The sequence below is a fragment of the Mycteria americana genome, chromosome 4, assembly GCF_035582795.1.
Source record: "Mycteria americana isolate JAX WOST 10 ecotype Jacksonville Zoo and Gardens chromosome 4, USCA_MyAme_1.0, whole genome shotgun sequence".
In the NCBI taxonomy this organism is placed as follows: Eukaryota; Metazoa; Chordata; class Aves; order Ciconiiformes; family Ciconiidae; genus Mycteria; species Mycteria americana.
In genome coordinates this window covers 10,364,058-10,387,905 of record NC_134368.1, presented here as the reverse complement: position 1 = coordinate 10,387,905, position 23,848 = coordinate 10,364,058, and the positions used below count along the sequence as shown (strand labels likewise).

The following is a 23,848-nucleotide window of genomic DNA, read 5'->3' as shown; positions in this document are numbered from 1 at the left end:
CTCTGGAGGTACCTACTGGAGGCATTAGCTGTTCCCAGCCCAACACCAAGCCTCTTTGCAGCACTGTCCCTTGCCTCCCGATCCGACTCGGCCCCTCCAGGCTGCCAACAGGCAAAGGTGAGGAGAAGCAGCCACGGGAAGCCCACCGCCACCACCGCGCTTAGCTCTCTCCACTCCCCCAGCCCGCTGCCTCACCACGCAGGGTCTCGACTTCAGGAACTCACAGGCAAAAGCCGCAATAAAGGAAGAAATTTTTTATGATGAGGGAGGTGAGACACTGGAACAGGTTTCCCAGAAAAGCTGTGGATGTCCCATCCGTGGAAGTGTTCAAGGTCAGGCTGGACAGGGCTTTTAGCAACCTGGTCTGTTGAAAGATGGTTCCTGCCTGTGGCAGGGGGTTTGGACTAGGTGATCTTTAAAGGTCTCTTCCAACCCAAACCATTTTATGAAAACGAAAACTTGGGATGCACACATCTATGGAAAAGGCACAAAACGGCTGTGACGTGTAACAGGGAAGATGACTTTGGGTTGCTCATGCTTCACAGCAAGGTCAGACGTGGTTCCTCAGCTGACAGCACCCAGGGCCTGAAAGCACACATGATGGCAGTGTCTTTCTGCTCTAAATTCAAGGATGCTTCCCAGCTTTTGAGGACCAAAGGAGAGCATCCTCCTAATCCGCCACCCCTCTCCCGCAGCGCAGGCTGCCCTCAGGCTCCACGCCCCGCTGCGTGCCCCACGCCCCGAGGACTTCCCCGGAGCGGTGGCACCGCGCTGGCCGTTCATCCTCCGCCCAAGGCGCCCACCGCTCCTGCCCAGGCAGGACGTGCCACGTGATCCCCGGCTGCGCTTCCCAGCCTCCTCTCCCACTCTCCTCCGCCGTCATGAGCTACACAGCTCTCCCCCACGCAGCCGACGAGGATGGTGGGAGAAAATAAATTAATTTATTTTTGCTGCAAATTCTTCTACACCCTTCGGTGAATAAAAGGCCAGTGGGTGGATGGGTGGAAAGACTGGAGCCAAAAGCAATAGCAGAGTACTGCTAGAAAAGAGGGGGAAAATGAGACATCAGCCTTCCCCACCAGCACGAGTCCTGCATGATTGACTATAGCAGGCTCCCACAGCTTTCCAAAGTCCCTTAGCGCCCGAGGACCACCACCCCAAACCCCAGAATTTAACAGTGTGCATTGCTCTAACAAAGCAAAGCTCTGTCTGCCAGGTACTTTTAAAATCCATTGTTTTCTACTAAATTCTAGTATTTCTACAGGAGCAAGCAAAGCTCTGCCGCCCCAAAACGTCCTGAACTCACACTTGGGTCCTCCCCTGTGCCCGCACCCACGCACCGGGGCGGCGAGGGGGTTCGGGGCTGAACCAGATGAAACCCATCCCTGCTTTCCATAGGGCTGGAAAGAAAATAGAGCAGCTTCTGTGGCCACCACCAGCTGCTGGTGCTAATTTTGCATGGGTGGGGGTTGCACCCCTGCGGGAAGTTTTCCTTGGAAGCTCAGCACAGGGCAAGTATGGAAACCTTGCCCAGAATCAGGCCACTCTTTTCCCTCTTTCTTCAAGGGTGGCACTGCTATCTCCTGCAGCCAAGCTCTTATTAACTCTTTGAGGGTTATTCGAGGAACATAATTTCCAGACATACATGCAACTTCTCAAGGCAATGTCCTTTCAAGCACGAACTGTAATTTTCAGTTCTGCTTCAGCAAGTCACAGTGACACAAATGCGAGTAACTGCGCTCCCGGCTCAAAGCTGTCCCGGGTGATGTCCTCAGAGCATCATCCAGACGAGGGGACCAGCAGAGCCGCTCAGCAGCTACCACCGCTGCCGGGAGCCTGCCAGGTGAACACCAGCTCCTCTGCATGCTTACAGCAGAGACCGGAAAGCATCTGAGGACTGGCCACCATGAGAAAAGGATGCTGATATCGAAGGAAACTCTGGCCAGGCCAGGTGTGTGAGCTCTGGGAGGGGATGGAGGCTGCCCACCGGCTCAGTATGTGTCCTCAGGGCTTTGCAGGGAGGAGCAGCATCCTGCACAGGGAAAATCTCCCTCTCTGGCCTAGATTTTCCTCCAGGCTGCTAGAAAGGGGCAAAAGGAGGAAAAAAAAAAAACCAACCACAAACAAAAAAACCCCTAAAATCAGCCCTGTGCTTCCCATAGGACAGGACCTGCAATTGCCTGTGTCCCTTGCTCTTAATATACCTACAGGGAAGCTTGCCAAAACCAACAGGCTTGCTAATCCTAGAGATCCGAATGCTCCCAAACTGCTCCCTGCGACCTGCTGGCATACTGCAGCGCAGCCCGGTGCAACACCACCGCACCGAAATACCGGGACAGAGGAAATGCAACATGCTGTCGCATCATGAAGCTTTACATATTTGCCTTTGGAGTCACTTGTTCAGCATCCAGTGCCATTTTTCGGTGTGATTTTGGCCAAAGCAGCAGCCCTTTCTGCCAAGCAGGGGTGGTCTGAGCAACACGGTAGAGAAGGAACCAGGGGGTGTCCTGCACTGGACACAGTGCTGTGCAATTGTTACTTATTTATAGATAACAGAGTAAAAAGCCTCAAAGCTCAGTGTCTCGCCTCTCCTCCTGCCAATGCTATTTATATACATTGCTTTAAGCGAGACAGGCCGTGTGCGGCAGCAAGCCGACAGAGTCCCCAGCCCAAAGCTGGCTGTGCCCCAGCCGTGTATTGCTGTCGCTGTTTAAGTCCCTGCCCTTTTATCCCGTCTGGGTTTTGAAGAGGGAGCAGAGGAACTCAGCCCTTGAGGCAACTCTCCCTCCTCCTTCCCCTCCATCCTCGGCGAAACGCGGGGCAGACCAGCCGAGTTACATGAGTGTCAAGGGAGAACGGAGGCTCTTCTGGGGGAGTGTGGCTGCCGTGATGCGAGGGCTGCTGGCGCGAGGAGTTTGGGGCACAGACGTGGCACATCAGCTGCTGCCTGGCCACAGATGCAGGCAGTTGGGGTGCAGGGACTCACCAAGGACAGGCAACCTGCTACGGACTGCAACTGCTCAGCTAGCTGCACCAGGGAGGGATTTGTTTCTGTGTTTGGGGCACGTTATCTCTCCTTACCTCCATCTTTCCCATGTCTTGAGTTTCTCTCCCCTTCACCCTTCTAGTTCCCCTTTGCTTTCAAGCAGGGCTGCGTAACAGCTCCAACAATTTCTGCCAATAACTCTACACTTGACTTCAGTTAAAAGGCATTCCTGGAGGGCTTCTACAAAATAATGGCATTTCCGAGTAGTTTATGGCCATGGAAACTGGGTGAGATGTGAGAGACCCTGACTCCGACACTCCTGACACCCGTGAGCATCCCTCTACACCAGACAAGGCCCAGGCGTGGGGGAGCAAAAAACATCAGGGACACACAAGAATTATTCATGCATGAAATTAGAAATGCTGTGGGACCCCTTCCTTCCCATAAATAACTCCACGTAACCTACCATCGCAGGATTCATTGCCCCGTTATAAATAATTCCCTGCTGAAAGAGCACAGGGCAGCACATCTATATGCCGAGGGTGGGTGACACCCCTTGATTCATGGGGCATCTGGAGAGCAGGCAATGAGATCACCTACACAGCATGAAAAGAGATGGATGATTTGGTCCCGAGCAACCAGCTCAGCTACTTCTCCATCTACCTTCTTTTCCATCCTTGCTATCTTTCACCTTTGTTGTTGTTACCGAGGGCTGAAGCTACTTGCAACCATCTCTAAGCTCAAGCAAAGCCTCCAGAGCTGCAATCAGCAGGAGATCGGAGGGATGGCAGTGACATCCAGCATCCCACCTGCAACACGGCCACAGCACAGTTCCACACATGTTCATTACCAGAAACACCGTGACCACGACCCACAACAGCAACAGGTCTCAAACCGCCCCAGGAGACAGGAACTCAGAGGTGGTGTCTGCAGCTGATAAACCCAAGCATAAAATGAGATGTGGGAGGTGAAGGGGTTTTGGACTGCAGGCAACAGCTGGCCTCAACATCTGTGCAAATCCACAAGCATATTTGGATTCATACTGGTATACGCCGTAACGTGCCGCTGCTGATAAAGCTGGAGCAGCAGCACACGCTGCACAGGTGCTGGTCCCAGCGGGAGGTTTTCCTGCAACCCGGCTTTACCTTCACCTGGGGATGGAAAGGGTGGTGGGGTTGCAATTTAGAGTAACAGTACAAGAATTGACTTTCATCAGTGCCTGCTCCATGCTTCCTGATGGAGCTGGTCCATCCTCAAGAGCACCCAGTTACTTTATCACAGGTATGCCATTTTGGGGTGTCAAAGCCCCTGGAAAACCCCTAAGATTTTGACAGCTAGCTATAGTTTACTTTCACTCTAATATTTTGACTGGAGAAGAAAAAAAATACATTCTGCAGCAAACAGACTTCAGAAAGTGGCCAGGTTTGGTCCTAAACAGCATCTCCTGCTGTCACTGCTGGGGATGTAACCCCGCAGACGTTTCTAATCTTCTTAAAACCTTTGCTTTAAACCTCACCCTGTTCCTCTGAAACACCTATGTGACAGCTCCTATGCATGCACCTTACTCCTGTAAAGCTTCAGGAGGACCCAGCCCAAACGCCTGGATCACCGCAAGCTGTTAGTGGCCATAGCCCATGTCAGCACTTGACAGGTTGATTTTTCAAACAGGCTTCAGTCCCGCGGGGCCCGGAGCGTCTCCGTGCGTGACAGCACCGGGGGAGCTCAGCAAAGCCCTGGGAAGCGCTCGGCACATCTCAGGAACAGGCTTTTGATGAGATGGCTAGAAATCCAGGTGATGCCGCAGACAGGGTAAAGACAGCCCTTCCAGCACAGTTCAGGGGGTGCTATATTAAGAAGTGCAACAGCAGAACTTCAAAAATCTTCTATCTGGCTCTTTTTGCTGGCCGTGATGCACCTTGAAAAGCACAGACTGTAATAAAGCCAACCTATAACAACTGTTCAAGAAAAAGCTGCGGAAGCAGTTATGTGGGATTAGAAGTACGCTGGTTATCAGGGCATGTTTAGCCTGGTCCATCACTCTGCTCTCTGCTATTGAAAAGAAGAACACGCTACAGAGAAAGAAGAGACAAAACCACCGATTTAGCAATTGGGGTCTACCTGCTGGGTCATCAAGAGAAAGCACAGTTTGAGAAATCAGACATTGTCTGTGGTTTTTGCGTGCGAGCAATTGTTATCGATAAGCAAAGAATTAAATAGCTTAAAGGAGCGGATAAAGACTAGAATATGCTATTTTGGCCCGCCATTGTCCTCAGGGCTAACTGGATGGTGAGCCCCAGCTCAATGGAGCTGGCTCAGCAGAATGGACTGGTCTGCACAAATGGACAAAGCCAGAAAAAAGTATTTAAAGTACTTTCAGAGTAGATGTTCCCTATGCATCCAAAATCCACACTAAGCCTATCAACTGCAGAGTCAGACCTTAAGTAAACCAATGCTTTAGAATTTAGACTGGTTTTTAGTTAGAAGTTTAAAGGAAAAAAGAAATCAGGCCCTTCTGCCAGCTTTGATAGCCTGCGTCCTCCCAGCAACTGCTCCAAAAGACTGATGTTACAATTAGCTCCTCGTTAATTAAATTAGTTTACAAGATAAAATGTGTTGCTCATTGTGTTTTAAGCCAGCTCCTTAAAAGGACATTCTAAAGCTCTGTCTCCATCTTCTACATCCAATTTTTCGCTATATGGCTTTATTGCTTTCAGACAGGTACTGAACTTACATTACAGCACTCTCCACTTCCAAATACTGAAAAAACTGGAAAATCTACAATTATTGGATGTTTTAGAATTCGTTGTTTTCTGGCTGACTTTTACTTCATATGCATTACTGTAAAAAGGCACTGAGCAATAATCATCAAATGACTTCGTTTTAGCTTAGCAGTTGGCCGAGCCATAAATCATACGGGGAAAATGGATAGAATCGATCTTATTTTCGCCATCCATCATTAGTCATCTGATCTAAATTTAGCCAAGACTCCCTTTAGCTCAATAGAAGTGCCTGTATCTACACAGGTATTGCACCAAATGCTTCACAGCAAAGAGAGAAACTAACACTACATTTACTTAAGGTTAAACAATAAATGCAATTCTGAGCTCTACAAGGACTTCCAAGGAGTTTTATGCTGCTCTAACCGAGGCCAACAACCTTTAAGGTGAGTGACCCTCCGGGAGAGCCCCTCTTCTGCAAATGACCATCGCAAGAGCCTACCCAGCTCCCTGCAAACAACTACTTTTAGCCAGGAGCAAGGTAGGCAAGACGAATTGCACCCAAGACGTAGGTTCAAACTTAGGGTGTGGCATAATGACACATTAGGATGGAATAACCCTTCTATGTGTGCAAGCTCTTTAAATCGGAGTCAAAAATAAGGCTGAGAAGTGCTTCCCCTACCTTACAGCCAGATCACCCACCCACCTATAGCGAAAAGGGAGGGACTAAAAACATTTGCATATTTAAAGACTGACAGACAAAAAAAAAAATCCCAAAACACACCCCAAAACAGGACTACATCGCTTACATTACTTTCAGGGGCACCAAGGACAGCAAAGCTGGGAATAGGTCACCGCCGGCAGGTAACCAACTGCATTTTATAGCATATAATCCCCGCACACGGGATGGGGCTCCCCAGGTGCTGGTGCACGTGCTGACTAATTCTGCAGACACCCCCAAATCTACATCTGTAAGGCAGAGAAGTGACAGAAAAGGGCAATGGCACAACATTCAACTGTAAGTCATGTAAAGGATGCATATATTCAGCCAAAACATGCTGTACAGCATGTTTCAGTGGTTCTGAATATGGGGTTTTTCCCCCCTTAGCACATTCCTGCTGCCCTCAAAAGCCTCTGAATGAGGACTTCACGACCACAGCAGTCGATGAGCAATACTGAGTAGCAGTTAGCAATATTTATGGTACAGAAATACTGACTAGAAAAGTCTCAGACCCTAGGGCAGCTCCTCCGCTTTCCTTCCTGGGGCATACCAGGAATTGATGGACAGGGACTGCATTTCACCAAATGCTGCATGGCAAAGAGCAGCTACCGCGATACTCTCCTAAAACTACCAATAAATACAACCCTGCCGCACTCCAAACCTTTCTTTCTGCAGATGACTTGAGTTTCACAAGAATCCTTACACAATGAATCAAACCTCCCCGACCTCTAACTTTCCATGGTATTAATAATCTACAGGAATGAAACAGCAGTCATGAGGAGTTGGTATTTTCTCTGAAACCACAGTGAAGAATTCATTACTCAATGTAGAGGGAGATGGGGGAAAAAAGAAAAGGTTCAGGGCACAGATTTGTTACAAACTACAGGCTGAAGTCAGTTGGTACTTAGCTTGATCTCCTTGAGCCTATGGCAAGCAATAAGTATTTCTTCCTATTTCTAGCACAGCAGCTTGAAACGATGCTGTCCTTACACAAACACACCGTTCTCAGAGCTCAGGCATCCAACAAGGATACCAGTTATAATCAGTTGGGACCAACTTACCCCCATCATATCCCAGCACATGAATAGTCACCGTCTGCCACACCAAGATGAGCCCCCAAAATCCATTGCAATGGACTGGGAAGAGCTCAAGAGGCGAGGAGTGAGGGTGGCACTGAAGCATAGCTCACTACCTCAGTCCTCCCCAGCCGCTCGCCAAGGACGCTTCTTTGGGCACTTCTTACCGGGACCAATCTGGTCTGACTAGTTAGTATGAGCCCCCCAGCCAACGGGTCAAACCTATTCCTCTAACCTTTGGGTAAGGAGTAGGTGACTAAATAGCAGGGGAATTGAAATGATAATAAAGCTGGTAAGGAGAATCAGGCTTGGGTCAACCAAGCAAACCGACAGCCTCTCTGCCCATCACAGTGTCTCTGGGGAGATGCTCACCCTGGCATGGAAGGTTATAAAAAACAACAAAAAAAGCAATGTCCACCACAATGCAGCATGCCAAGAAAGAAGGCCTTTCCCTTGGAAAGGGGATCTGCCATGCCTTCCTGACATTCAAGGCTAGAGGTAGCAACATGACTGACGCCTCAGTTTGTAGCAAATGCAACTCCTGACCCATATAAATAAATGAACAAACGACTAGCAAACCACTCTGGAAGCAAACCTTCCTAGTATTCCCTAAGTGCTTTTAACACCATCACCTTTTAAACACCAAAGGTCTTCCTCCAGCAATGACTCTTCTTCTATAACATACCAACCAGCCTACCCTCTTGAGGAAGAGCAGGGAAAGAGGCGCTCACTCCACCGGACCGGACCCTGACGCATTCCGCCATGCTGCTGTGGGGCTGAACCCGACCCACTGACAGCTGCAGGCACCTCCTGGTGTTTGCACCTTCCCACATCTCCATCCCAACCCTCAACCAACCGACACAGTGGGTGGTGACGCAGGTGGTCAGGTAGAAAGAGCAGACGGGGGTACGGCTGCGTTCCCATCCCGCTGCGCTTGTAAAGCCTGGCTGCAGGAGATGCTGAGCTCCTCCCGAGATGGTGTCTGGGGGTCCTCAGCCCTCCCGAGCCAGCCAGGCTGTTGTGTCAGCCAGGACTCCCAGGGACGTTACAGCAATGGGCACTCTCTCCTTCAAAATAAACACAGGCTTCTTCCCAGCAGGAGAAGCCCGTGAAGGCAACCTACTGCCCTTCAGGTACCACCTCCCCATGGCCATCCCACCACAGGCTCCCACCGTAAATCAACACCTTTCTTGCCTGCAGCCCTCTTACTTTTCTAGATTTACTGTGAATATTTAATCCCTGAAGGGCTGCTATATTTATACCTAACTCAGCCAAGCTAAGCCCTGGTGTAAGGTTGCTCCGGTGTGTCCCACCGACTCTGTTGGAGCCCTACACAGCAAGGAGGGTGAACGCTGGGTCAAGACTTCACTTCCTTCTGTCACTTAAGTAATGAAAAGGAAAGTCCTCTACAAAGCCTCGGTATCGTCTCCTTCCACCCAGCACGCTGCAGACCCCACCAAGGCCTCCCAAGCAGCGCGAGCCTCCATCACCACATATTGCTCCAATTTAACTCTCAGCAAACTGGTAGCAATGCCTTGTGTAAAGTCAGAGCACTGCCACCATGCAGAAACACACCTCGCTGTTAAAAACAACGTGTTTCTACATCTCTCTTCCAGTATATCAAGCCAATGCGTCTCAGGTGTAATTCTACTGAACTTCACTACTCCACACTGAAATTAGCACATTTATTTAATGTGGCAGCAAAAGAAAATTCTACATCCATAAATACATGAACATCTGTCAGGCTGGGCACAGACAATGGACCTATTGTAGATGATGCATTAACAGAAAATGAAAGTTACATGTGTAAATCCCTACATCTCTAAAATTAAAAAAGAAAAAAAACCCCTTGCCATGTGTTCAGACTACCGTGCCAGACCAGTCAGGCCAAAAAGTCCCTAATCCAGTTATTCCCAGATCTCCTGTGATGACCATCTATCAACATCTTGCATCCTACATCCATGAGTGGGGTTCCTTTGAGCCCCAGCCTCAATACCAGTCACAGGAGCCAGGGATTTGGAAGAGATTTCCAAAATAAATCAATGAAGCGAGTAGGTTACGGGCCATGTCCCACTCCATTGGGGAGACACGTGGGAAATGAAGGGCAGTCTCCTGCGGGCTTGTGAAAGCAGACACTTGTGCCCTGTGCCATCAACCTGTGGCACGCTCATTCATCAAGTACCTGTGGACATGGGATCAACTTATTAGTAACAGCACCTACAGCAGCCAGAGCCAGGAGAGATGCAAATCCACAAGAATCTGGGTAGAAATGCAGTATTTTGACGATCCGTTAGATTTTCCCAACTACAAAGGCAACACTAAATAACATTAAACCCCACACCCGATGCCAAGACGGGGCAGAATGAATATAACTAAGAGCAGGTTCACAGCTGCTACAACAACTCCAGATGCACCAGTCTTCCCTAAAACATCATAAGTTAATCTTGCAGGCAGCTGATAGCACACAGAGCAAAAAAAGCGATGGTTTACTCCATCACTGCATTTCCCATCTACGTCACGGGTTTCCTGTAAATACCAAAAGAGCACTTGGACCCGTCCTGAAGCATGCCCCTAAGTATACGCTAAACTCCCAACAAGAGACAAGGGATTTAAGCACATGATTAAGTTAAAGCAAATGCTCCACAGAATCTTTAAGCCAAACTGTCCCAGAGTTCAGTCTCAATGTATGTGGGGTATTTTTCTTTATGGTTTCAGGGGTTTTTTTGTTGGTTTTTTTTTTTTTTTTTTTTTTTTTTTAAGAATTTCACTGCAATCCTCTTTAGCTGTTTGAGTTATCCATGAAAAATGTTCCCACTTCTCAAGAATCCTTGCAGATGCTTTGATGCTTTTCAGACTACTGATGGCTCAAAAGAAGCCCCATAAAACCTGATGATGGCTTATTCCCAAATGAAAATCACTGCCCGAGAAGCACAGCTTGGTGTTATCCTCTGAACATTTGCAGGCTCTGAAATCACACCAGACATGTATTTTCATAACCATTAAGTGAATCTAATTGACTTTGCAGGCAGCAAAAGCTTGAAAAGGTGTTTTACAAATACCCCTTTTGAACAGTTTGGATTTTTTTAAAAAAATCTCTCATTAGCACCCCTTTCATGCAGTAACTTCCCCCTTGCTTTCTCTCTTTTTTTAAGAAATCCCACCACTAACGATGCAATTCCAGTAACGAGGACTTTACCAAGAAGCTCACTGCTGTTCAGCAGAGTATCTGCCATGCTTTTATTGCTGTCTCTAACTAGCCATCATCCAAAATTGCTTAGCACTTACAAATGGCAGGTGCTCCAAACCAGGCTATTTTCAAAAGCTTCTCTTTGCAGTTCTACTATTTAACATTATTTTAAATTGAAAGACTACAGATTTAGGTCTTCCCTGGATTCCCACTAGAAGTGTTACACAGTGTTTCTGATGCTGTTATCTAGTTCCAGGGAGGATGAACAGATTTGGCACCTCCAAAAAAAGAACAAAAAGCCCTGATCTCAGCAATGAAATGGTTTTTTTGCTGTACTCAGACTGCAATAATGATATTATATATCCTCTTAAAATGGGAAGAATAGGTTTTATAGGAAAAATCATAGCGAAAAAGATCAATAGGCCATGCCCAGATACATCTGGGAGCGATGCAGGTCAGATGCTCTAAGGAAGGTATAAGAAACCCTGTTGTTGGCAGCTCATTTGCCTTTAGGCAAAACCTTCTCTCCCTACCATCACCGACACGTGGGTTTGTGCACTGACGCACTCTGTTTTCAGCTTAGCAGACACAATATCCTCGTGCTGCTGACTTCTGTTTATTTTCTCATCTTTGTTATTCTGAGTATTCTACCAACAAAATACTTGCACTCACCATGCAAAATATCTAAATGACAAACAAGAAGAAGAAAGTACTTATAGAATGAAATTAAGCAAAGGGACATAAATTTAAGAGTATAATAGGAGGAAGAGGAAGATCAGAGAGATACAAAGAGGGATGCTAGGTGTGGGACCACCACTCTTGGGAAACGCCAGAAGTGATGAATGAAGCAAGAACCAGACCAGACAAACCCACTGGAGAATTCAACACAGGGATGGACAAAGAGGGCCAAGCAGAATTCAAAGGATAAAAAACGCAAATATTGCAGTTTGACACAAGACCGGAAAACCGGGATACAGAACTGCTGTGGCAGGGGAAGGAAGATGGGGGAAAAAAAATGGAAAAAAGTAATTCAAGGAACCACTATTGGTTCCCAATAGTAGATGTTATTATCCGATAGCTGTTGAAATGAGCGTTGTATGCGAGGTGGACTGAGGAGCCATTCATGGCTGGACAGCTGGTCCATCACCCCCCATTTCAATTAGCAGCGTTAGCACAGAGACCAAGAGCTGCAACTGTAAAAAGCAAATAAACTTGCATCTCTGATGCCGGTTTCCAAGTCAGGATTCAAGCACATCGGCAGGAGAGAGTGGGAGCAGCTTGTATAGCAATTACTGGCAATCGAGGATAAATCTAGGCGAGTAGCTTACTTAAAAATGCAGTTTTGTCAATTCAAAACAATTTACACATTTGTCCTGAATTCACCAAAGATCTTCAGCTGGGAAAGAAAACGCAGACGAAAGCCAGGCTGGCACTAATCCTGCGCACGGCTCATCCCCCAGCGCCGCTGGCCCAGACACCCGCGCACGGTTCGGTCCTCCCCGGGGTCGCAGGGGATGTCCCGGCTGCCGGGACTTCGGAGATGGTCCCCCTTGACACCACCTCTTCAACTACTACACTGGTATAAAACGCCTACATATATAATTTAAACAGGGCCTGGGATCCAGGCGGTCCCAGCGCTGGCTCAGTATATATTTAATAGTGCCATGGAAAGAAGAACAGAGGGACCTGCCTGGGAGGTAATGAACGTTAACTGTACCATGGCTCTACCATAATCAGCATTTTTAAAATATATACTTGGGTCTGACCTTAGCTTCTTAAGGAAGCCTACAACAGAACCAACAATTTTGTTGCAGGCTGAAAAACGTATTACATTCACCACTAAACACAGGTTTTTGCTTCTTCGTAGTGAAAAAACAGAGAGGGAGTAGTAAATCAGCTTAATTTGGATGAAAACTATCCTCCCTTTTATTTTCCAGTTCCTGAACCGAAAAACCGTTTTCTTGTAAAACCTCTGGTTTTCCGTTTTGCCACTTGGATAAATCCTAGAAGCAGCACATGAATTTTAGAGTGACAAATATTACTTGCAAGTTACCATTTCAAGCAGTACACACTAATGTGCAACTAATGCGTTGTATTTTTCTATTAGTGTTTACGCTGTGTAAATCCAATTTTAAATAGCAGTATCTCACACAGCCACTTAAAAATACACCTGTAATACATGTTTTCCGTTACCTAATTTTGAAAAGTCTCCTTTCACTCACAGAATCTCATTTTAAAGCAGAAACCCAGCTTGGCACTAAACAGTGAGAGTCCCAGGTCTAAATTTTAGAATTATCCTGTAAGAAATAAAATTTTCAATTCTGGAAAGAAACACTCATCAAACAGTTACAGAAGACAATAAATGATACTGTATATGCTTTCATAAATAGTTAATTGATTGCTGGGGTCCAATGGGTCAATAGATGACTTAAAAGAATGGCTCAAAGCCATCTGTAACAGATACCACGGCTTGTACCTGGCTCTAATCAGACCACTATGAGCTAATTTTTGATGCACGCTTAATGAAAGGCATGAGGCTTCTTGGTGATTCCACTTGGCTCTTAGCAAAAAAACCCTAAAACAACAAACAAAAAACCCCCAAACTTCTTATTTGGTTACAAATAATAGATTTGTGAATAGAAACTACGTAAGATACATTGCTATCTTTGGATTCCCTTTAAGACTGCTTTCATTAGCCACCTGTCAGGAAAAAAAACCCTGATTCCTCAGCTTCCGGGGGGGGGAGAAATATATCTAAAAATACACTTTGAAGCTCCCTGTTTCGCTGATGCAGGAAGCAACAACAAAGGCTCGTACATCCCTCAGCTCCATGCAGAACCAGGTACTGGCAAAACACGCTGCAAAGTCTCTCTTTTTGCTTCAGTCTGGAAGGGAGTAGCATCAAACATGTGATTATTTGTAACGGATCTCCAGCACTGCATTACCAAAATAAAAAGCGTGCGCTCTGCAATACACGGGTAAACAACGCCGCAAGCTCCCGGAGCCCACAAGGGGCTCGCGGCCGCTCCGAGCCCTGCCAGCCATTCCCATCCCAGGTAATTAAATACAACCTGCCTGAACAAAGATGTAAGTCTACAGAAGGAATACACAATTTTCAGAAATCCGCTCTGAAATTTGGAGACAGCTTGAATGGACAGCCTTCTTGAAAATCAGGCCATGCATTTAGGCTTTTACGTTAAAAACCGTTTTTTCCAACATATTTAGAGGACTTAAGATAGAGAGCAATACCAACCGATAATTTCTAAAGCGTTGGGGCCCCTGGTCACGTGCACTGGGAGGAACCAACCTGACCACAGACGCTCCTGAATAATCCTAAGAGGCTAAATATAATGTTAAATAGAAATAACAATGTGCTTGGGAATAAGATTTTTCAGTTCATGTTCCTGCATCCAAAATTCAGTGTCAAGAGGGGCTCAATGCTTTGTAGTTTTAAAACCCTTGCCACTAGTTAGATACCTGACACGGAGCCTAAGTTTAGGCTATTCTGAAAATCTTAACCTGAAACAGACTTTTGGGTAATTGTTTTAAGTCTTGGCCATTCCTAAGAAAGCAAGAGAAGGAAGAAGAGACACTGAAAACCCTTTATAAGAATAATTAATTTGCATTTTAACTTGTGGAGAAAATTCTGCAGTCCTTTTTAGGCTTATTCTCTTAAGACGGTCATGAGAAATTGCATACAACCATGCCAGAAAACATCCAACACCAGAGAAAACATTAAAAAAAAATTACTCAAAGCCAGAAAAAAACCCAAACGCCTGCTTTTCCTGCCCTCTTCATGTTCATAAGTCCCGGCACAGCTTGTGTTTGATGGTCTTGAGAAGTTAACTGTGCCTAAAAAACCACTGATCTTCAATTTACACAACTTATTACTTCTTGTACTGAAGATTAATGAACAGCGCTTGCAGGTACTGGGGTTTTTAAATACCTGCAGGCAGAGCTTACGTTCAGAAGCATCATATCCACCCAGTCATGGCTACAACTGAAATACAGCTGCTTTAACTGACAGTCATGGCAATTAGGGACTACCTTTACAGAGAATTTTTGAATGCATGGAGAAAAAAAATAGGTTATATTGCTCTGCAAAATTTACTATAAAATCTATTTTCTTCTAATTTTGACATGGGACTGTGCCAAAGCTCACCGATCTGCAGTGAGAGCTATTTTTGTCTTACGGATACGCACGTTGAGGAATGGGTTTGTGCATATGTTCCTGCTCCAGGAATAAATAAGGGGGGGGGGGGGGGGGGGGGGGGGGGCTGCAGCAGCTTGCCCATGAACACGTTTATCCCATTCGCGTGCATGGCACCGCCTGAATCCGCAGGCTGCTCCGCTCAGACAGCTTCAGTTTTCCCCACGTGCCAGCCCTCGGCTGACAGCATCGCTCCTCCGCTCCGCGCCTACCTGAACCCCCAAAAGTGGAAAAAATAATAATAATAAAGATTTTTGTGGGGCACAACGACCTTGCAGGCCCCCGAGCGGGTTGACGGAGCTGCCCCGCAGGGCTCAGCGCAGCGCGGGTCTCGTGTGGGCACCTCCAGAGCCACCCGGCGCTCCTCGGCCGGGGTGCAGGGCTGGGCCGGGGCCCGGCAGAGCCGCCCTCAGCTCGCCCTCGCCGCCGGGGCCAGGGAAAGCCCTCGGGGGGGTCAGCTCCGGGAACGCGGGGTGGAGGTTCGGGGCTCGGCGCTGGGCCGGTGCTGGCCTGGCAGCGCCGTGCCGTGCTCACCGTGCCCGCGCCGAGCGCCTGCGGGATGGGGCTGCCTCCAGATGCAAAAGCCAAGGCTTCTCCACAGCAAAAAAAGGCAGCCACGTGTGATGGAGTATCAGAAGAGGCGGGTTTCGGGAGAGGCAACCTCACTTTAAGGACTTTTTGCATGATTCAAGTAAGAAATACAAGAATATTTCAGTCCATTGCTAATGCTGGACAAAGCACATCCCTAACACTTGGTTGTTACCAAGAAAAACATGAGTTGTTTCTCCTATTGCTTCCCAACAAACTCTGCACTGGAGAGAAGGAATGCCAAACCAGGCAGTTCCAGTGCTGCTAAGCTGTAGAAACCCAAAAGCAATTTGCACAAAAAGCAATTTGCACAGCAGCAGCATCCCCAACAGTCCCCCTTGCACGAGGCCAGCCTCAGAAATACTTTCAGACATCATACTTCCCACTCTAAAATATACTAAAGGTCTCTAATCTTCATCTTGTACGATCTCTCCGACGTGCAGATCGCATCCCCTGAAGCCCCCCGACTGAATCGCAGAGATGCCAGCACGCGAGACGCTCTCGGGACAGACCCTCCGCTGCCCGGGACGGGGCCTGGCCTCAGCCCCCAGCAGCGGTGAGGAGCAGAGCCGGGAAGCGCCCGGGCAGGGTACGGACACAGCCTCTCCCCTGGCTTTTCCAGCTCTGAGCCCCGCGCCGGACTCCTCAAGGCCCTGTGCGGTGCGTGAGGAGAGGCACGCGTGAAAATCCCAATACGCACAGCTAGCTCGGGGGTTTGGCAGATACGTGAGGTCAGGGCACTGCATAAGCCAGCAAGAAATGCTGAAGATAGGGATGCTTCAGATTCCAGCTGCCTCTCCGGGCACCACAAGCGGGGCAGGGCTCTCCAAAAACACATTCCTCCACCGGGAAGCAGCAGCCCTGAGCCCTCTCCCGGCAGGTAACTAAACCCCTTCTTTGCAAAGCAAGGGCCGCTCTATACTTTCCAAACAATGTTATCGGCAGGCAGCGGTGCTCCTGCTTATCTGGCAGCTTGAGCGTTACCCAGAATGTGGAAGAACTGGGCTCCACAGCAGCCCCTCCGCCCGGGGGCTCTGTGGTGGGGAGAACCCCCCCTCAGCCTGCAAAGGGTCTGGCCATGGCAGAGCAACCTCCCAGACTTGAGGATCTCCTCCCAAGGTGGCCCCTGTATTTTCCCTGCACCCCAAAACTGACTGCTGCTCACCCCGCAGCTCCCCCGGGGCTCAGCACCCGCTGAGTGGGGTCAACAGGAACCACACGATTCCACATCCAGCTGCTCACCTCCCTGCAAACACCTGGGTTCAAGTCCTCTGGTGTCAGCTCTGTCCCCCTGGCATCAAACCCACTGCCAACGGGCCTGATCCAAGAGCACAACTAACATCCTTGCTCGCTACCCAGATAAATGTCCCACCGAAGGCGAGAAACCGCTCGAAAGGAATGAGCAGCAAACAGGATCTCACCTCCTCACAACCCAACTCTGGCCTTCTGGCAGAAGGACGTGATCCTAAAACCTCTGCCAAGAAGGGCAGGACATCCCTCCTTTAGGCTCAGCTGAGGAATGTGCCACCCCACAGGGGCAGGAACGGAACCCCAGGAGCCATCTCCCCATAGCCCCTCTTCCTTGGGGCACAGTCCTGCCCTGTCCCCCAGGGAGGTTGGGATATCTTCACCCACACCCTCAGGCACCAGGGGCCGAAGGGCAGTGGGACGGGGAGGCTCTGCTCTCCCCTGGATGGAGGCAGGAGAGCAGGGACACACGTCCCCTCCCAGCACGAGGCACCCAGAGGCACCGGCCGCCCACAGCGCAAGAGCCGCAGATGTGCAGCCGCCGCCGAAAACCACAGCTCTCAGCGTGGCGTGTTTAATGTGACCTGACACTCCCTGCAGCAACCACGTCGGCTTCATCTGCTGCATTACGCAAGGCAGATGCCCTCAAGACTCTACCAGGTCCTGCAGCCACAGCTCTCCAGGTTGCCCGTCTGTGCTGTCTGTCCATCCTGACCTGTGGCACTGGGCATTGCAACGCAGCCACCCAGCTCGTCACCGGTGCCCAAAACCACTGGCAAAGGCCAGCTTCTACCACCACCAGGTCTTTGCACCACCACGACACATATGCAGACCCCTCAGGGACAGCCAGCAGCAGGAGATAACACTTTAAACCACCGCAGAAAGACATGCTAGCTTGTCAGCCAAAGCCCCGGCTCCGCTCGTGTTGGAGCACGGTGGTTTTGCATCAAGGAGTCCTGGTTTCCATCAGCTCTCCAGCAGAGACTTCAACCTCACAAGAATCTCTCCAACACACCAACCACTGCAAAAATTTACACAACACAACCGACTGGGACAGAAGCTTGAAGAGACACTGTAAAATTGATTAGTCGTCAAAATCATCAGACCATAAAAGAAGCTCCAGCTGTGCTCCTCTTATTTGCGTAGAGAAATGCAAGAGGCAGGGCTCTATTTAAAATAATTCCTTTTTTTTTTTTGTTTACTACAGCCTAAGTTACTCTGGTTGACAATTAAGCCCATTATCCAACTCCTTTCTTTTCTACCCCCCAGTGCCTTTTTTCACAGCCTATGAAGAAGAAAAAAGAAAAAAAAAAAAAAAGGAAAATTCCAATAAGTGCTATGTTAAAATGAAAAACACAAGTTTACAAAGAGCTCAGGAAGGTGTTTGAACCATTCAACCGTCTGTTTTAAGACCCCAGCACAGGACTCAACACAAACAATTCCTTTCAAATCAACAGCAATTTCAAGTCACCCCGCTGCGTACGAGCTCAAAGTTAAGTGCTGGCCCAAATGTTCTGCCAGATCCTTGGCATAAGTGTAGGAGGGCAAGAGAAAACAAAGATTTAAATTTTGGCTAGTGTACTTCTGCAAAATCACTGTCAGCACATATTTTTCAGTTCATACAAAACCCAGCAGAGGAAATTTAAAACAATAACTAACTTGGAAGCAAGCAGTTCAGAAAAACTGCAGAAGAAAAACCGTAATACAATGTAACTCACAGGATTGTTCAACACTAATCATTAAGCTGGGTGCTTATGGCGTCCCATTGCAAACCAGGTCCTTTTGGTTCAGTTTTAAAACTGACCTACGGTTTTTGCGGATGCTTTGGCAAAACTACCGAGAAGGACCCATTTTAATAGTTAAAATATTCCCTCGCTGTAGACACCTGCCTTACCAGAGGCTATTTGCTGTAGATGCTCTGGACAACGGCACCCCAACCCTGGGTACCACAAAGAGCCCACTGCAAACAACAGGTTTTCATGCCTGGGACCATGGATGCCAAGAGCAAAACCTCAGCAAAGCCACGACCCACATCATGATGCGAGACCTTAAGACCACGTCCCAGTTCTACCTTTGCATTCAACACCCTAAAAAACAAGAATTCGCAAACCTGCTACAGAAATGCTCCCTTGCCCTATTTTCCCTGTTGGAAAAAAGAATATTCAAGCAGGTAGACAAGGATTCTCCAAAGAAGGAGCGAGAGGTTGCCTGGTCGTACCCCCAGCCAAAGCCAGGCCAGCCTGCAGTTACATCAGGCTGGGGTTTTTTTCCGCTTGTCTAGTCGAGCTCTGACCATCTCCAGCCTCTCTGGGCCCCTGTTCCCATACCTGATTACCCTCAATCTGACCATTTCTTCCCTAACACCTCACTGAGAAATCTTTCACTAATATCTCAGCTGCAGCAATACACAGGAGAACAAGCCCTTCTCATTCCCACTGCAATCATTTCTGCCTGCGTGCTAATTTGTAAACTAGCTGAATAAAAGACAAACTTGGGGCTGGAAATTGTTTTATTGTCATTTTTCTGCCCTTTGGGTGGGATGAGCAGCACCAACGCAGAACACCACTGCCTTTCTCTATGTTCAGACAGACAATGCAGTTCAGACAGACGGCCTCCAAAGCGCACAAACCTCCAGGCTTTTCCAAGATGACTCTATTTATACTGCTATCCTATGGGGAAGAAATCCGGCAACTGTATTTTAGGGGGAAACAGGAGCAGAGCACTGGATTCATGCCTCGTGCACAGCTACACCAAACAGCACCACGCAGCTTCATGGCACATGGACAGGCGCTGGGCAGACTGGAATCACTGGCATGCCAGTCCTGACCCACGGATGTCTTTCTCCTCCTTATTCCCCAAAGCCTCTTTGGTCTTCACCTAATTACAACTCCAACCAACTTGCTTAATACCACTATCATCGAGAACCTTTAACAAGCACCAACGATCCCATAAATTTGCTTTTTATGGCATGGCAGAAGCCTAATTACGCATGATTAAATCCTGTCAAAAATTAAAGCCCACACACTTGCTCTAAAATTGAAATCAGCCCTTTTAGGCACCAAATAAAAGCAATGCTAACATTTCAAAGGCATGTTGGCAACACAGCTGAACCAGATTACATTGCTGACCCTAAACAAATCAAGGGCATTCCTCACTCCTCCTTTGAGTCCCTTTATTATCTATACATGCTAGTGTTATAAACACAGGCACCTTGATCCATGCCCCGAACTGGGACCATACAAGTCCCAAGCATTAACGAGCGATGCAGCTCAAACACCTATTAACTCCGTATTACATGTTCTTATTCTACTGGAGTCTCCTGCTACTTTCTCCAGCATAATACATTGTTGAACCTCACTACAGAGGTTCCGAAGTGTTTTGCTATGAGCCCTTTTATTTTTGTGACACCACCTTTAATGAAGATTGAGCTGTTTAAATACAAGTCACACGTCACTTAATTTTTACAAAAATAAGCACTGTAAATGAAAAACAACCTGTGTGTAAGATGGGGTAAGATCTGTACAAGATACGCACTACAATGGGAAACAAAATCTAATATGGGGATATATGGGGATATATGGGGATTTTTATTAGAGGTGGAGCACCATTTCAGCAAAATGTAATATTGCACATTAGAAGTGAAGGAAGGTTTGTGGCTATGGTACTTCCTATGAGTCCTCTAAAAGTGCCCAGGAAGAGGTCTGTCACACCTGGGCAACAGCAATGATACAGCAAAAACATGGTCACATGGAAAAACAACAGGGTAGGCACCCTGAGAAGATGGAACTAAGGTGGGATACTGGCATCGCCTTGCTCTCCCAGCTCACCACGAGTACTGTGTGACCACCAAAAGCAAACCTGAAACCCCAAGTGACTGCCCTGACATCCCCTTGCTCTGGTCCTCAACACGGATGTACGCCTACAAAAAGGAAAATAGCACCTGACAAGTTCTAAAGGGACTTTTTTTTTGTAAATAATCACATAAGAGATCTTTTACAGCTTAACAGGCAAATATTATCTTTAGAGACTATATTTTTAATTACATGCACATATGTAACAAATGGATGAATGCGTACTATGTCAAACCCAGGCAGCACCCCTTTACATACCTGATCTGTGCCTCTTCCAAAACACTTGCATTAAGGAAGGTTCTTCTTGAACAATATGGGAAAATGGGCGCGCTAACTAAAACGGGTTCCTTTATGCACTTGGGCTAAAAGGCCTTTCATCTCCCTCTCCTCCCGCTCTCAGAGTTAATACCAAGTGTGAGGAGCAAAGAAATACCAAGCTCAAGAAACAAGGAGGGGTGAACCTAGCCAGCAGTAAATAACCTGCATCATCCCCCCTCAGTGCCCCTGAAAACCCACACCCCGGTCCCCGGACCGGCCGCAGGACCCAGGAGTGCTGCGCTCGGGGGGCGCATGGAGGCTGCCTTGGATGATTAGACGTCTTGGGAGGGGGGAAGAAAAAACCAAAACCCCAAACAAAACAAAACCAGAGATGGCTTTGTGCCTGGTGTGGCTGAAGAGCTCTATTCTGGTGACTTTTGAGCTTGCTCAGTGCTGCTGACAGGAGGAAAAGGCGCCAGCAGCAGGGAGCAGCCATGTTCCCTGAGCAGGGCTGGGGGATGGCTCCCTCCGGGGAATTCATACTCACCTGGCGGTTTCATGTAATATTGCTCAATATCGGACATGTCCGTATGCAGCGCACAATCGAGATAGTGGAGGATAACTTTTCTACTGAAGTAGTACCTCATGCCCATCAGAAAGATGGGCAAACAGCAGGTCAGCAGGAAGGACTTGGTCACAACAAAGCATATTACTATGGAGATAAGGAAGAGAAATAAACGATACCTGTCAGAAAAGAGAATTTAGTGTTGATTTCGGAATACAAACTCATTATAAAAAAAAAAAAACAAGCACAGACATAATATACATTTGCAGTACACGCACAATTCACACTCTCGTGTGAATTATTGTGTTAAGCAAGAGATTATCGTGGTAAGTGACAGCGTATCACGCCGAGATAACCCAGGAGAACTTTACGGGGCGTCTGGAGAGAGCCGGCGGGGCAGATGCCGCCATGCCATGGCAGGTCCCACCAAACCCCCCGAGAGGGGCTGGTGGGGAGGCGGGGGCCAGGCACACTCCGGCCCCGCTTTGCTCTCCCCGGCGAGGCCGAAACGCGGCCGGGGTGGAAAAGCCACACTGCGGTCCCGCCGCTGCGCAGCCATGTGCTTGTCACTGCGGCATTGCTTCCCATCGCGGGAAGCACCCACTCCCGGGGAAGACACCGTGCCCGCCCAATGCCGGGGTGCTGCTCAAGACCTGGGGGGGCACCCCCGAGATGGCGGCTCCCCCCCGGAACGGCCCCAGCCTCCCAGACCCACCGGCTGAGACCCCCCTGCGCCCCAACTGCCTGCTGAGGGGTCCCCCTCCAGCACAGGGCCCCGTCCTCCCCCCCGGCTGGGGCAGGGGGGTGCAACCTGCCTGCAAGCACCAAGGGCATGAGAAACCAGCCCGCAGCTTGCTCGGAGTGGGGGGCACACCTTAGGAATGGCGTGACCCCCGCTTCCGTGCACTTATTTACACGGGGGGAGCACGTTATTATTTGCGGGGGGGGGGGGGGGGGGGCACACACGACACCTTGCAGGCGCTATTTTGGGCATGCGACTCCGGGAGGCGAGGCCCCCCCGCTCGGCCCCGCCGCGGGGGGAAGGCTGGGGGGGGGGCTCCGCTGGCGGGCCCGCCCGTCTCCAGGCAACGCCGGCACGCGGCGGCCCCCCCGCGCTGGGCTGCGCGGAGGCGGTGCAGTGCGCGGTGCGAGGCGCGCACCGCTCCCCGTCCCCGCACACCCCCCCCCCCCCCCCCCCCCGGCCCGCAATAACTAAAGGCCGACCCTCCCCGCACCCCCGCGCAAGCTGCGCGGCGACGCCTCCCTCCCCGCTCCCCACCCTTCAGACCCGCGCAGGGTCGCGCATCCCCCAGCGGCGCAGGGCTCCCCCCGCCGCACACCCCGCGGGTTCCCCCCCCAGCCCGCCTGCCCCCGCCGCAGCGCTGCGGCTCCGCGGCCGCCCCGCACCGCCCGATGCTGCGGCGCTCCCCCGGCCGCACCGCCGCAGCGCGCCCGGGGCGGCGGGTCCCCGGCTCCTCCCGCCTCTCCGACCATTTTGTGAAGACCCGGGGGGGGGAAACAACCCGCGACCCCCTCCCCCAAAAGGGAGCGGATACTCACCCGCCAGCAGCCCGTAGAGCAGCTGAGTGAGGGGCTGCTGCTTCAGCCCCCGGAACGCCGTGTTGGGGATCCGCTCCATGATACCCTCGTAAAATATGCGGCGGACCACCTCCTGCTCGGAGGGGTGGAATTCGCGGATATAGACATTATCGCGCCGGGGGTCCTCTTTTGGGGAGCTGAGGGGAGGCGGGGGGGAGGAAGGGGAGCCCGCCAAAGAGGGCCACATCTGGGAGGAAGAAACAATGATCGTGTCTTTTTTGGATCCCGGGATTGATTCATGATCTTCCGCCACAATCTTGGTCTCACAAACCATCTTGGGAGACAGACAATGCATGCAAACCGGCCGCGGGGAGGGGGCGGAGGAGAAAAACGGGAAGGGAGGGGGGGGTAAAAAAAATTAAAAAGATAAAATAAAAAAATAAAAAAAAAAAAGGAGAAGGGGAGGGGGAAGGAGCGGGGCGCGGAGCAGGGACGGAGACCCGCCAGGCAGCGGCGGCGGCTGCGCGGGGCGCGGAGCAGCGCGGCCGGGCGGGTGGGGAGAAAGGAGCTGCGCTGCATTTTGGAGAGGCATTTATAGGGCGGGGGGGGCCGGGGAGGGGGCGCGGGTCCCCGGGGTCCTAGCGCCCCCCGCATTGGCTGCGCGGGGCCGCCATGTGATCGGGGGGGCGGGACAGCAACTCCCTCCCCCCCCCCCCCCCCCCCCGCACCGCCCCTTGCAAATTACTACGGCGCGTCCCTGCGCGGGGCTGCGCCCCGGCTCCCTCCCGGGGCTCGCACACGGCCGCCGCAAACACCGGTGCATGGCGGGGGGCGTGCGTGTGTGCGTGCGTGATTTATTTATTTACAGCGAAAGCACCATACGCCCGGCAGCTTTCTGGAAC

General features: G+C 49.8%; 1 protein-coding gene across 2 annotated transcripts in view; it reads right to left on the bottom strand.

Moving 5' to 3' along the window:
- Positions 1–23,526, bottom strand: part of NAT8L (N-acetyltransferase 8 like) — a 33,941-nt gene extending 10,415 nt beyond the window's left edge. For both annotated transcript variants that reach the window (XM_075499601.1, XM_075499602.1), the window contains exons 1-2: positions 22,968–23,526; positions 21,390–21,554 (exon numbers count right to left, since the gene is read on the bottom strand). In XM_075499601.1, the coding sequence (XP_075355716.1) occupies positions 21,390–21,554; positions 22,968–23,301 (499 nt within the window). In that variant the 5' untranslated portion in view covers positions 23,302–23,526. The remainder of the gene's footprint in view (positions 1–21,389; positions 21,555–22,967) is intronic.
- Positions 23,527–23,848: the final 322 nt, after the last annotated feature.